Source organism: Amblyomma mixtum, chromosome 3 (genome assembly GCF_055824585.1).
Source record: "Amblyomma mixtum isolate Tamu chromosome 3, ASM5582458v1, whole genome shotgun sequence".
NCBI classification, from domain to species: Eukaryota; Metazoa; Arthropoda; class Arachnida; order Ixodida; family Ixodidae; genus Amblyomma; species Amblyomma mixtum.
This window is the reverse complement of record NC_143014.1, coordinates 433,900,202-433,913,610: the sequence shown is the minus strand read 5'-3', so window position 1 is coordinate 433,913,610 and position 13,409 is coordinate 433,900,202. Positions and strand designations below refer to the sequence as shown.

General features: G+C 42.9%; 1 protein-coding gene across 5 annotated transcripts in view; it reads left to right on the top strand.

Moving 5' to 3' along the window:
• LOC149358166 (mitotic spindle assembly checkpoint protein MAD1-like) overlaps window positions 1-13,409 on the top strand; it is a 79,325-nt gene that overhangs the window by 5,257 nt on the left and 60,659 nt on the right. For 4 of the 5 annotated variants that reach the window (XM_089585088.1, XM_089585086.1, XM_089585087.1 and 1 more), the window contains exons 3-7: window positions 4,735-4,917; window positions 6,322-6,374; window positions 8,660-8,731; window positions 10,251-10,332; window positions 11,920-12,050. In XM_089585088.1, coding sequence (XP_089441214.1) covers window positions 4,735-4,917; window positions 6,322-6,374; window positions 8,660-8,731; window positions 10,251-10,332; window positions 11,920-12,050 — 521 coding nt within the window. The remainder of the gene's footprint in view (window positions 1-4,734; window positions 4,918-6,321; window positions 6,375-8,659; window positions 8,732-10,250; window positions 10,333-11,919; window positions 12,051-13,409) is intronic. The other variant, XM_089585089.1, reaches the window with a different exon arrangement.

Genomic DNA, 13,409 nt, shown 5'->3' with positions numbered 1-13,409 from the left:
GGTGAGTGGATAAAGGATGAATGTTGTTTGGAGGGGATGGCTTTGCTTTTGTAGTAAACTGCTTTGCTGTTGACTCTTAAATGTTTTTTCCCCTGGAGAGTGGGTGGTTTGAGGGGTGAGTGGATAAAGGATGAATGTTGTTTGGAGGGGATGGCTTTGCTTTTGTAGTAAACTGCTTTGCTGTTCACTCTTAAATGTTTTTTCCCCTGGAGAGGGTGGTTTGAGGGGTGAGTGGATAAAGGATGAATGTTGTTTGGAGGGGATGGCTTTGCTTTTGTAGTAAACTGCTTTGCTGTTCACTCTTAAATGTTTTTTCCCCTGGAGAGTGGGTGGTTTGAGGGGTGAGTGGATAAAGGATGAATGTTGTTTGGAGGGGATGGCTTTGCTTTTGTAGTAAACTGCTTTGCTGTTCACTCTTAAATGTTTTTTCCCCTGGAGAGTGGGTGGTTTGAGGGGTGAGTGGATAAAGGATGAATGTTGTTTGGAGGGGATGGCTTTGCTTTTGTAGCAGTGGTGGAACTGCTGCGCCAATTGCGCCAAACTGCGCCAAATGGGAAATCCTGCTACATGCTGCTACAAAATCGGTTTTTTGCCTACTTTTGCGCCACGCCTGCGCCGAAATATCTCTGAATAACTCCAATAACTCTGCCGAGAACGAAACCGAAACTCATTTCCGTGAAACCAAAACTGATGTCTGCCGGCAACACTTCCGGCAACGCATCTGCCGGCAGCCACATCGCCATCGCTGCTTTGCAACCGAAGGTGAAAAAAAGGACCACTGTCAGCGCACTGCCTGCGTGGATGGACACTTCACGTCTTCGATGTCTTTGTCAAAGCTGAAAGGCAACAAAACTTAGGACTAACTTATATCGGGCAGAAAATCCAGCTGCCATTCCTATGACACAAGGATTAATCAGAGCGGTGAAAGGATCGCGGAAGCGTCAGCTGCAACGGTTGGAGGCGGATGCAGGAGAAGAGACCCGTGCAAAACAAGCGAAACAAGACTCATGCACAGGACAAAGACACCCAGAAAAGAGGTCAGAATGAAGAGAAGGTACAAGAAGAGATCAGACTGGCCAGGAATATGATCACCAATGCTGAGCTGCTTTTCACAAAAGGTGACAAGTCTAAACATTTTGCAGACGTTGAGAGTGGACAAGCCCTTCTGAAGAATGGACAGGAAAAGCTCGCAGCGGCACTGTCTAAGCTGGAGTGATCAAGAAAAGGGAAGAAATAGTACCTGAAAGTTTGTTTTAAGAACGGTATCATTTTTTGTAGTTCTGTTGAGCATCTCGTTATGTCGCTCTTCTGAATAAAAACGGCAGTGTTTTTAGGAGAACCTCCTGCTTTGCTTATTTTCGACTCTTTTTAAGGAACCAAGCACTTTAAATGGCATTTGGGATTGAAGCTTGCTCTTGCATGGCTGTGGTTGCTAAAAACGTCTGAGCAAATGCCTGTTCCAGAAATACAACAAAGCTTCTTTATTGAAAAGAACTGTTCTTTGGCATGAAATTTTGGTACGAAGCTTTTTTTTTTTGTGCTACAAAAGCTCGAATTCTGCTACAAAATGCCATTTTTCCTGCTACAAAACTTAAAATTGCTGCTACAAACTGCGATTTCTTCTGCTACAAAAGCTGCTACAAGAAGCCAGTTGCCAGTTCCACCACTGTTGTAGTAAACTGCTTTGCTGTTCACTCTTAAATGTTTTTTCCCCTGGAGAGTGGTTGGTTTGAGGGGTGAGTGGATAAAGGATGAATGTTGTTTGGAGGGGATGGCTTTGCTTTTGTAGTAAACTGCTTTGCTGTTCACTCTTAAATGTTTTTCCCCTGGAGAGTGGGTGGTTTGAGGGGTGAGTGGATAAAGGATGAATGTTGTTTGGAGGGGATGGCTTTGCTTTTGTAGTAAACTGCTTTGCTGTTCACTCTTAAATGTTTTTTCCCCTGGAGAGTGGGTGGTTTGAGGGGTGAGTGGATAAAGGATGAATGTTGTTTGGAGGGGATGGCTTTGCTTTTGTGGTAAACTGCTTTGCTGTTCACTCTTAAATGTTTTTCCCCTGGAGAGTGGGTGGTTTGAGGGGTGAGTGGATAAATGATGAATGTTGTTTGGAGGGGATGGCTTTGCTTTTGTAGTAAACTGCTTTGCTGTTGACTCTTAAATGTTTTTTCCCCTGGAGAGTGGGTGGTTTGAGGGGTGAGTGGATAAAGGATGAATGTTGTTTGGAGGGGATGGCTTTGCTTTTGTAGTAAACTGCTTTGCTGTTCACTCTTAAATGTTTTTTCCCCTGGAGAGTGGGTGGTTTGAGTTGTGAGTGGATAAAGGATGAATGTTGTTTGGAGGGGATGGCTTTGCTTTTGTAGTAAACTGCTTTGCTGTTCACTCTTAAATGTTTTTTTCCCCTGGAGAGTGGGTGGTTTGAGGGGTGAGTGGATAAAGGATGAATGTTGCTTGGAGGGGATGGCTTTGCTTTTGTAGTAAACTGCTCCACTGTTCACTCTTACGTGTTTTGCAGTGTTCCAGGCACTTGTCTAGAGCTCTGGTATGTTGTGATACGGTGACAGTTGCCAGTGGACTTAACATAGCTTTCTGAGGTATCTGTTGTGCTCCATGCAAAACTGCATGCATGATGCTACATTGTTCAGAGCCAGGGATCACTCATAGGTGATGCCATTGATCTGTGTAGTGTACCGTCTGCATGCTGCAGGCAGTGTCTGGAGGTCTGTACTACCTGAGGAGGATCTGCTGATTCAATGTTATAAAATTTGCTAGCCTCGATTGCAAAGGAATAGCAGGAAAGTGAAGGTCACCTTCTTACAAAAAAAGTTTACTTAAGCTTTAGAGAGCTTTTATGTCAGGTGAACCATCGCTGACGTGAAGGGACGTGGCATATCACCTTGATATTTGTGTTTCTTTCCCTGCACACGCGTACGCTCAGAGTTTAAGTGTAGGCACAGTGCGCAGCAATAAACTAGTTGAAGTCACCTCTTTGTGGTGTCTTTCAATCTGGCCATGTTCTTTTTCTGTACGGTGTGGTGTGGTGACGTGAAGCGTGGGGAACCAATTAGCCGAGCAGTTCATCTTGAGCAAATTCATTTAGAGCAAAACCATCTTTTCTTGTGATCATTTGCGGGGCTTGGCATTTTCGTAGCTCCAGAGGTGGTGCGAGTGAAACTTAGGTGCTCTGGAGGAGATTGGTATTTAACCTCATTCCTCGTTCAGCTATGGCTTAATTTTATGTGCTGTTGTCAATGACTTTTATATTTCTCCCTTCCACTTACGTGCAGTGGCCTTAGCTTCTTGGTTCGCCAGTTTATACCTGCAACATTTGACTGTATTTTTTCAGTCAGTGAGCTTATTTACACATCATGGTGAATGAAATGAACTGGAGCACAACGACGACACAAGGAAAGGACAACACATGTACACTTGTTGTTCTTTTCTTGTGCTGTTATCATTGCGCCACTGTTCATTTCATCATGCTCCAACTCGCCCCATAGGCTGTTATTATCACACATCATCCTTACTTGAATATTTAAAGGGACACTGAAGACAGATTAAAGTTGGCCTGTGTCGCTGGATAACCACATTGTAATGACAATCACGGTACTCTCTCTTAAAACGGAGCTTTTTTTGAGCTAGAAAAGGTCAGAAAATAAAATACAGGTGTCACCACCACTGGCTGCTTTCACATGCAGACTGCGATGCATCAAGACAGTTTTTGCTCAAGAATCCTTGAGGATAAGCTACGCCACCATTCACTTTCAAACGGGGATCACAGAGACTTTTTTGAGCTTGAATGAAGTGGCAGGAAAAAAATTAAGTAGTGCAATTTTCTCTGCAATTTATTTCTCTTTTGCTACCCAGTAAACATCAGTACATCTGAAAAAAGCCATAGAATCGATTTTCACTAAAATTAAATGTTGGGTGGAGTTGTCCTTGATGTCTCTTTAATGCAGCCAAACGTAGAGCCATTTGGAAAATTTTCCAGAGTACAGCAATCCCCTCTCCTCACCAACGGATTTAGAAGGCTGACCTGCCTGATGCTGCGGCATTTCAGTCACGTCTGTGGTGCCCTATGTATCTGCCTTGGCAATGTCGTTATTATAAATGAGAAAGTAAACTTCTGTCTGGTTGGCAAAGCCAGCTTCAGTGATATTGTGAACGAACAGTGACAAGAAACTGGAAACTATGATTTTGTAACCAATTCATGTAGCATCTTGCGCATGTATGCAGGTAATAATAATAATAATAATAATAACAACAACTTTATTTTCCATGAAAATGTACATGATGGCGGGGGCCTGAAGTAAAAGCCACCTTATGGCAGCTTGACAAAGCCTCAGGCCCCAACTTTGGCGATGGCATAGCAGCAGCAGTCAAATACAGCACTAAAATTATGTAACACTAACTTACACAATGCATGAAAAGCCCAGAGACTTTGAAAGGCCGCTCCTCTATACAATTCCTTGCAAATTTTTCTGCTTGCTGTTCTGACAATATTGGGCCATGATGGCCCAATATTGTGTAGAGGAATATAAAGGAATGCAGTATACTGTGAAAATTTTCCAGTGACTCTAGCCACACGCATATAGCTCTTACCTCTTCGGATTACACTACCAGACCTTTCCACTTGGCCCAAACTGCCCGACCTTGTCCGTCACCTTCACGTGGCTGTTTCTAGTATGATGTTCTCTTAAACAAAGCAAGATGCCCCCCCCCCCCTCCCCTTCCTCGCAGAAAGAGCGGGACCTGAATGCTGATCTGAAGCAGCAGCTGATCAGGGCGCTGGAGCAAGAAGCCGAGAGCAGGGCACAGGTCACTCAGCTGCGCCAGCAGACGGCCAACCAGGTGTCCGAGCTGCAGGAGCGCTGGCGCCACTCCCAGGCACGCTGCCTGGAGCTACAACAACAGCTCGACCAGGTGGGACTCCTTGCCTCCCTTGCATTGCGTCCCTTTCATTTGGCTTTCATTTTTACCTTGTACACATAAAGTGCATGGGGTAAATACTGCAAAAGGAGGCCTCAATGTCACATCCGTCTGGAGGACTTCTTATTTGTAAGTGCATGTAGAATGTTTAAAAACCATTTACTTTGTACACATAAAGTGCATGCGGTAAATACTGCTAGGAGGCCTCAATGTAATATCATTCTGGGGGACTACATAAAGTGCATGGGGTAAATACTGCAAAAGGAGGCCTCAATGTCGCATCCGTCTGGGGGACTGCTTATTTGTAAGTGCATGTAGAATGTTTAAAAGCTATTTACTTTGTACATGTAAAGTTCATGAGGTAAATACTGCTGAAGGAGGCCTCAATGTCGCATCCGTCAGGGGGACCTCTTATTTGTAAGTGCATTTAGAATGTTTAAAAGCTATTTAGAATGTGCTTCGAAAAAGCTTAGAAATGCAGTAGCGAAATGAACTTTGTATCTAAGAAGATCGTTATTGTAAAGTAAAACAGTTGTGCAGGTACGACAAACTTGTGAATCAATTTGTTAGTTACGGGCGGGGTAATACAAAAAATTTTAAAAGTTATAACAATCATGTAATGCACACTACAGAGTATTACTCGTATACTGGCCGCCGCGGTGGCTCAGTGGTTATGGCGCTCGGCTGCTGACCTGAAACACGTGAGTTCGATCCCAGCGGCGGCGATCGAATATCGATGGAGCAGAAATCCTAGAGGCCCATGTGCTGTGCGATGTCAGTGCACGTCAAAGAACCCCAGGTGGTTTAAATTTCCGGAGTCCTCCACTACGGCGTCCCTCATAGCCTGAGTCGCTTTGGGACGTTAAACCCCAATAAACCGTAAACCATAAACTTGTATACTGTTGACATCCCCGTTATTTGTTAAAGTTGCTGATGTCATCCAAGGGTCACATGAGAAGTGTCGCGTGACACACAGTGACTTGCAAAAAAAGTTGCCGATGTAATCCAAGAGTCACATGATAAGTGTCACCTGAAAAGTGTCACGTGACACCGATGACTTGCAAAAAAAAAAAGTTGCTGGCATTCAAACACAAATGCTTTCACATTTCTCCAATGCAGCAGACTGCATTGCTCTACAATTTTTTGATTATTCTTGTGCCTAGATATGTTCTGCTTGCTTTGGAGTGTTTTTCCAAAACAATTAAGTCAGTTGAGTTCTAGCATTGTACTGAAGTATTCATCTTCTTGTATGCATGTTTCTTTCCTTCTGGATTTTTTTTTCTCTTGTGGAGTACCAGCACTCTGCGAGACTAACACTGTGTTTTGCTCAGACTATACTCTTTCTGCGCAATGCTGTTATAATAAGCAGATTTTGTGATGACTGTCTTCCTCTGGCAGAGAACCGAGTCTGCCCAGGAGACCACGTTTGCTCTGGAGGGAGAAGTTAAAAGGTGAGAATTCTTGCTTTGCAATCAACTTCTAAGATAATGCCAAGTAGGGGATCAACTTAAGGGGGGATGTGGGGATCAGATCGCAAAAATTGCGAAAAAAATCGATTTTTGAAAAGTACACTTTTTGGCATTCCAACACTGTTTCTATGTTGTGCTGAAATATTTCACCCAAAAATAAACTTTAAGCACTCCAAATAAATATATTTGTCGGCATCTACACATAGACAGTGTGTGCTAGCTTAGAACTTTCAGGCTTGTTTTCTCGAAAGTTTGTTTTGAATACCTTGATCGGGGAAAGCATAGCACAGCAATAGGTGCATGAATTTTTACCCCGTTTTTTTTTTTGTTGTGATCACTGAAATGTGGTCTGCGTCGAGACAGTCTCAGATTTACCATTTAGGCTCACATATTTTTATTACATGGTAATTAGAGCATGATACATTCTAGACATAAAAGAAGGTGCATATTGTGCCCTTCAAAAAAAAAGCACAGAAATTTAAAAAAAAAATAAGAGAGTCTTGATTTACACCACACTTCTTAGTAAATATTAAAAGCATTTACAGACCTGTAGCCTGTTTTTTTTTTGTCATGCTAGGCTTTCCACAAGCAAGCAACATGGGGACAACTTATAAGCAATGATAAAGGGGAACCTACTGAAGCTGTCATTGTGAAAATTTATATCTGATTGTTTGATGCTGTTTTAAGCCAGTCTGCTAAATTTCATCACTCAAAGTAAAAAGATAGAAAAGTTGCCTTCGATCCCCTCATCCCCCCTTAAAAAGTATTTGAAACTACCTAGCTTTTGAAGGGAGTCGGTGGTTGAGAGAGGTTGGTCAGATGGTCCTTGATACTCACAAAGTTAACAAGGGAAGGGAAAACCTCAGGGTGCTTACTATCTTTTCAACGAGAGAACTCGACAAGTCCTCTTGTCGAGACGTTGACAAGCACCCTGAGGCTTTTTCCTCCCTTGTTCACCTTGTGATTAGCTTTTGAATAGTAAAATGGTAATGTACATGATTTGTTGGGATGTGTCATTGCACAGATATAGTTAAGGGGGACGAGGGTCTTAAAACTAACTTTTTTATTTATGGCTAGAATCTCATGAAATTTTGCACACAGATGTATTTTTCTCGTCTCATTCTAAAAATGTAATCATAATTGAGCTGGTGCTCTTAAATCTTACAAAGTGTAGAATGTAATTAGGTAATTTCTTACGCAGCTTTAATGAACTTTCTCATTGCATTTTGTTGCTTTTATTTACATGAATTGATAGCCAGAGAGTTCCCATACCCGATGACATTCTTCGTTTTTCTCTAAAAGCATGTCATCCTGATATGCTATGTCGAGAGTAAAAGGTCGCAGTATTTGACACTGCAGCTCGTTAAGCTAATTGTAAATTGCTGTTTATACATGGCCTAAACGAAAAAAGTAAGAATGTCATCGGGTATGGAAATTCACTGGCTATCAATTCATGTAATTAAAAGAAACAAAATGCAATGAGAAAGTTCATTAAAGCTGTGTAAGAAATTACCTAATTACACTCTAGAATTTAAGATTACTTTTGATCTATGACCACCAGCTCAATTATGACTACATTTTTGGAATCAGAAGAGAAAAACACATCTGTGTGCAAAATTTCATGAGATTCTAGCCACAAATAAAAAGGTCAGTTTTAAGACCCTCGTCCCCCCTTAATGTCAGGCGTAATCTGAAAACACGAAACTAATCCCAGCGGAGAAAGAAGGCATCAAAGTAGGGGCTTCACCACCGACCTTCAAGGACCCCAAAGGAGATGCAGGCTCCTACTTAAGAATCATTAATCTCACCTGGAGTAGCATGCTAGGCCCATAACCAGGCAGAGCTCTCCTTTATTCATTGCAGTCTTTCTCTCTCTCTGATCTTGGCCCGCCGCGGTGGCTCAGTGGTTACGGCGCTCAGCTGCTGGCCCAAAAGACGCGGGTTCGATCCCGACCGCGGCGGCTGAATTTCTTGAAGGCGAAATTCTAGAGGCCCGTGTGCTGTGCGATGTCAGTGCACGTTAAAGAACTCCAGGTGGTCGAAATTTCCGGAGACCTTCACTACGGCGTCCCTCATAGCCCGAGTCGCTTTGGGACGTTAAACCCCAATAAACCAAACTCTCTGATCTCGCCAAACAAGTATGTTGTTGGTCGAGGTGTGCCGGAAACGAAACCTATGGCAAAATTCTGGTAAACAAAGCACAAGCACTCTGAACTAAGTTCAAGCATTTCTCATGCTTGGGTTCCTTCCTTTTCTTTTTCTTTCAGACTTTCTGCGAGTCAGGTAATGCTGCGTACGTCTCTAGAAGAAGCCAAGGACCAAACAGAAGTACTCAAAAGGTTGGTGGCTGTGTGCTTGGCGGCCTTCGTGCAAAGTACCCATTTCCGTCACACCTGCCGACTTGTTGGTTTTGAGGCAATGCAAAACGGCACTGAATGTATTGAGGTGCAGTTCAGTGATTTGCACTACCTATTTTTCACCATTCTTTGTTTGAGTGGCTTTCATCCAGGCCAGTGCAAAAACTTGTATTTGGCTCAGCTTTTGTACCACTGACCAAATGGTTACTGCAATATGAATGACAGCGTATATATATGAATGGCGTGCAATGTATGAATATATATGAATAGCGTGCAATATGAATGAATGGCACTCAAACAAGACTCCTTCATGATGAACAGATATAGCAGGGGAGTACATTTCTCACGCAGAGGTGCGGAAAAGTTTGAACCATCGGTTAACGTTAACGTGTGGTTGGCTGGAGCATAGGGCTGCTTCGAGCATATTTTTCGCAAGCTCCACCACTGGAGCGAACGGCACTTGTATCACTCTTGCATTGCAGATGGAGTCGCGTCACCCTCGCCTTGTGGCAGAAATGGGTGGTGCTCAACAAAATTTCTGCATTTTAAAAAAAATACGAGTCTCTTTGCTCTCTTTATTTTTCCCTCTTAGTGAATTCCAGTAAATTGCTGCATTGTGCATTTTGATTGCTTGTTGTTGTGGTAACAGCAGCACATTACTTTATTTATGCTTTTGTATGCTTCTGCAACAGTATTTGTCGTCTCAGTGCCAGATGTACTGGGTAGAACTTGTGTAAGCTCCGATCTCCATCTGAAAGACAAGAAGCTGCAAGAAGCATGGTTAGTTAAGCCAAGGATCAACAAAGAGTTAATTGCAGCATTGTGTGTGCAGAAAGTGCTTCAGGGAGTAAGATTTTGTTCATGGAGTTGGTGCTAACGTGTGTAGTAAGGAGCTCGCAGCAATGCACGTTTACAGAGTTTATGCAGTTGAAGATTGCTCCTTGCTGTTCCTACTGCCCTACTCTCCTGGTCTAAAATAGTTCAAGAGCAGTCACATGGGAGAACATCCTCCGGCACAAACCGAAGGTCCGTATTTGATTTGTACTGCATCTATATATGACGGTGTTCTGCACAGCTCTGCACCTGCCACCTGGAAATCATCTTTTGACCAGGATTTTAGTGACCGCTTACCTCTCTGACTGGGGGCATAGCAGCTTCGCTGTTGTCCATAACGATGGTGGCACATGCGCTGAGTTTTAGTTGAAGAATGTTGGTCACTGCATAGTTTTAGCAGGGGGTAAAACTCAACGGGTGATAATGCCACAGCCTGTTCACTCAGTGGGGCGCCTTGTTGGTGAAGAAGTTGATCTGATGCCTGATGTGCAGTGTAAACAGAAACACAAAACCATTTACTCAAAACTAAACTGCCTGAGAAGCATTGCAAAGCAGAAGAGCAAGGCATATGATCCCCCTTCTTGTGTTGTGTGTGCGCTGCTGAGAGATGGCGCCACAGTACGTCCTTGTGCCCAATAACTGCATGTGCAACCTGGTCTTTGTGCAGGCATGTTCGTGAGAAGGAGCTTCTCATTTCCCACCTACAAAGTGAAAATACTGACCTACGAAAGGCAGAAGCAAAAGCAAAGGTAACGCTTTTGTTTATCATTTGTTGGTGTTGTCAGACTGCTCTAGCATGTGGCATTTTGTTGAGCGCGAGTTTGTTTCCCATCATGTTTTGCTGTTAGCTTTACCTAAACATGATATGCATGGTACACTTGTTTCCCTTGGTTTCTGTGGCTGTTGGCTTCTCTCATATTTACAACGAGCCCCTCATTCCCCTTCCCTTGTTTGCTTAATTGCTTAGCGAGGGCCTCGGTTCTGGCAGCTTTGACGCCATAGGAAGCGTAAGAGGGTTCTCACGCAGCTTCCACCCTCTCCGTTCGATGACGTTCTACGTCACACCTGCGGTAACTCAGGACGTTCCACGTCCGCCGCTTATGAACGAGGGTGGCGCTGATGAACACTCTCAAGGTTAGGTTACTTGTAAACATAAATACCCCCGAAAGCAGAAGATTTGACAGCCGTCGGCGTAGCTCAGAGGTAGAGCACCGGACGCGTAATTCGGAGGTCGTGGGTTCGGATCCCACCGGCGGCATGTGGTTGTTTTTTCTTCTGCTTTTCTAATCAATTAGCATTAAGCGATAACATATTCAGTAATATTCTAAATTGATCAACACCACGAAATAAATAAATAAATTTTAAAAAATCTCCTGTGTCCCTTGGTTTCTGTGGCTGTTGGATTCTGTCATTGTGCATGAAAAAGGAAGTTATGAAGCCTTTGTTGTCTCTCGCTGTAAGCTCAAACCACGTGCTGTGTTTTTGAAGTGATTTCATTACAAGCTTACACACATAACCACTCGCAGTCTGGAGCAGCCAAAAACATGTTGCTGAGATTAAGTATTGTTGGTCCAATGTTTAAGAGAGCCCCCAAGGTGTGAGTAGATTTGTCTTGAGGCAGTAGTTACTCCTTAGTGTCCACCCAAGCGCAGCCATGCGGCTACAAATGAAAGTTGTATAGCTTTCTCAGAAATTTTGCTGTTGAAAAAAAACTCATCCTGGTGTAGCGTTCAAAACTGGAACCGCCACCTATCCGGGACAGTTGCTGTGCCAACTGAGCTAACCAGGACGGCTTTCTCCAACCACAAAGTTTCTGTGCAAGCTGTACTATCAGCAACGAATGAAACGCGAACAAGAAATCTGAGGTAGCAACACAAATAAACTAACATATTAGCTCCTAGAGAGCAAATACAAGAGGGGTTGATTAACACTTTTGTAGAAGAGTCTTCGCGCTTCTATGTGACATTAACCATTCTCTAGCATAAAACTTCCGCTGCCTAAGACCTTGTTATTTTGCTGTCCGTGGTTGAGTTGTCTTGTTCGCGTTTCATTTCTTGCTGATAGTACATCTTTCCTTTTTCTTGGGTGGATGCTAATGAGTTATTACTCCGTTATTATAAAATATTATATTGTCAGATGACTCTTCGTTTTCTGTGGTGATCTTTGTGTGAACGTTTTCCTGCTCCTTTTCTGTTGAATTCTGATTGACATTACTGAGATGAAGTAAAAAGTCTTGGCTGAATTTATGTGTAATTACTGCTGGCAGCATGAGAAAAAGAGAAAATCGGATTCTGCTGATGCTCAAGCCAGCCTTGCTTGTCGTCCTCTTCCACTAGGAACTTCAGCGACGCCTGGATGAACTGAAGGAAGCGGAGGAACTTTCACGGATCATGAGGGAGGAGCTCAAGAGATTGCCAGCAGTTGAGAAAGAGCTCGCCAAACTTCAGGAAGAAGTTGAGCAGCACCGGTGTGTTAATTGCTTGCCTCTGTGATACATTTGAAAGGGACACTAAAGAGAACTACTAACAGAAACAAGAAACCACGCTATACTGAAAAGTTATTTTTTGGGAACATTGCCAGTGACCTTTCTGTGTGCAAATGTTGCTGCTTTGCCAAGAAAATTGCAGAACCCTTATTTCCTCTCTTAAGGGGGGACACTGGTCTTGAAAAGAAAATTTTATTAATTTAGTCATAGTTATGAAATTTCCAGGGCACATGTATTTTTGTGTGCTGATTCTAGATATGTCATTTAATTTCATGTAAAACAATTTCTTAAGCACTTATGCACTTTTTATGCTAGTATTTTGTGGAGAGTTTTGAAGAAAATTTGCTGCAGGAAACTCGCTGAAATGTATGACATTGGGTTCTCTTGACACCAAGGAATACAATAAGGGTGAAATTGTCTTCCTGGCTCTCATAGAACTTGAGTAATAGGGTACTGAAGCTGCCACTTCATAAACAGGAATACACACTTTCCTTCTCATTTCTGAAGCGACAACTTCAAAACTCTATAACTTAAGTTCTATGACAGGCAGGAAGACAATTTCACCCTTATTGTATTCCTTGGTGTCAAGAGAACCCGATGGCATACATTTCAGCAAGTTTCCCGCAGCAAAATTTCTTCAAAACTCTCCGCAAGATACTTGCATAAAAAGTGCATAAGTGCTCAAGGAATCGTTTTACATGAAATTAAATGACATATTTAGAATCAGCACACAAAAATACATATGCCCTGAAGATTTCGTAATTGTGACTTCATTAATAAAAATTTTTTTTTCAAGACCAGTGTCCCCCCTTAAGCGTGCCCCCGTGCCATGTTGGCAGTGTTACATCATTTTTTTTTTTTTACATGGATTCACCGGAAAATTAGAGAAACGAAACGAAAGCAAACCCGCTTGGCCCACCAATCAGACAAGCCTTTTTGTTAGTGTCAGCAGATGGCGCCACCGTACTGTCTGCCACCCACTTTCTTGCAGTTCTTGTAACATATGGCAGCCCCACTGTTCCTAAAGGATGCAGATGAGCTTTAGGTTGGCTTGCGCTTCTGATAGTTACCACATGACAGGTTCATGCAGGCCAACTAGGTGGCATATGATGCAAGCAGTGCTTAGCATTTTTATAACTTGGCAGCAGTCTCCATGGGGCTTTTTCTCCATCAAAACACTGTTGCACTTGAAAGCACTGAACCATCCATGGTTGTCAAAGCACTCACTTTATGGTGTGTACTTGCTGGAATTCTCAAGGGGCATTGCACACGTATTTCGGTTTCATCGAACTTTCTCGCTTATCCGAGCACTGTTCACTGTCAGGCTAGCATATTTGCAAT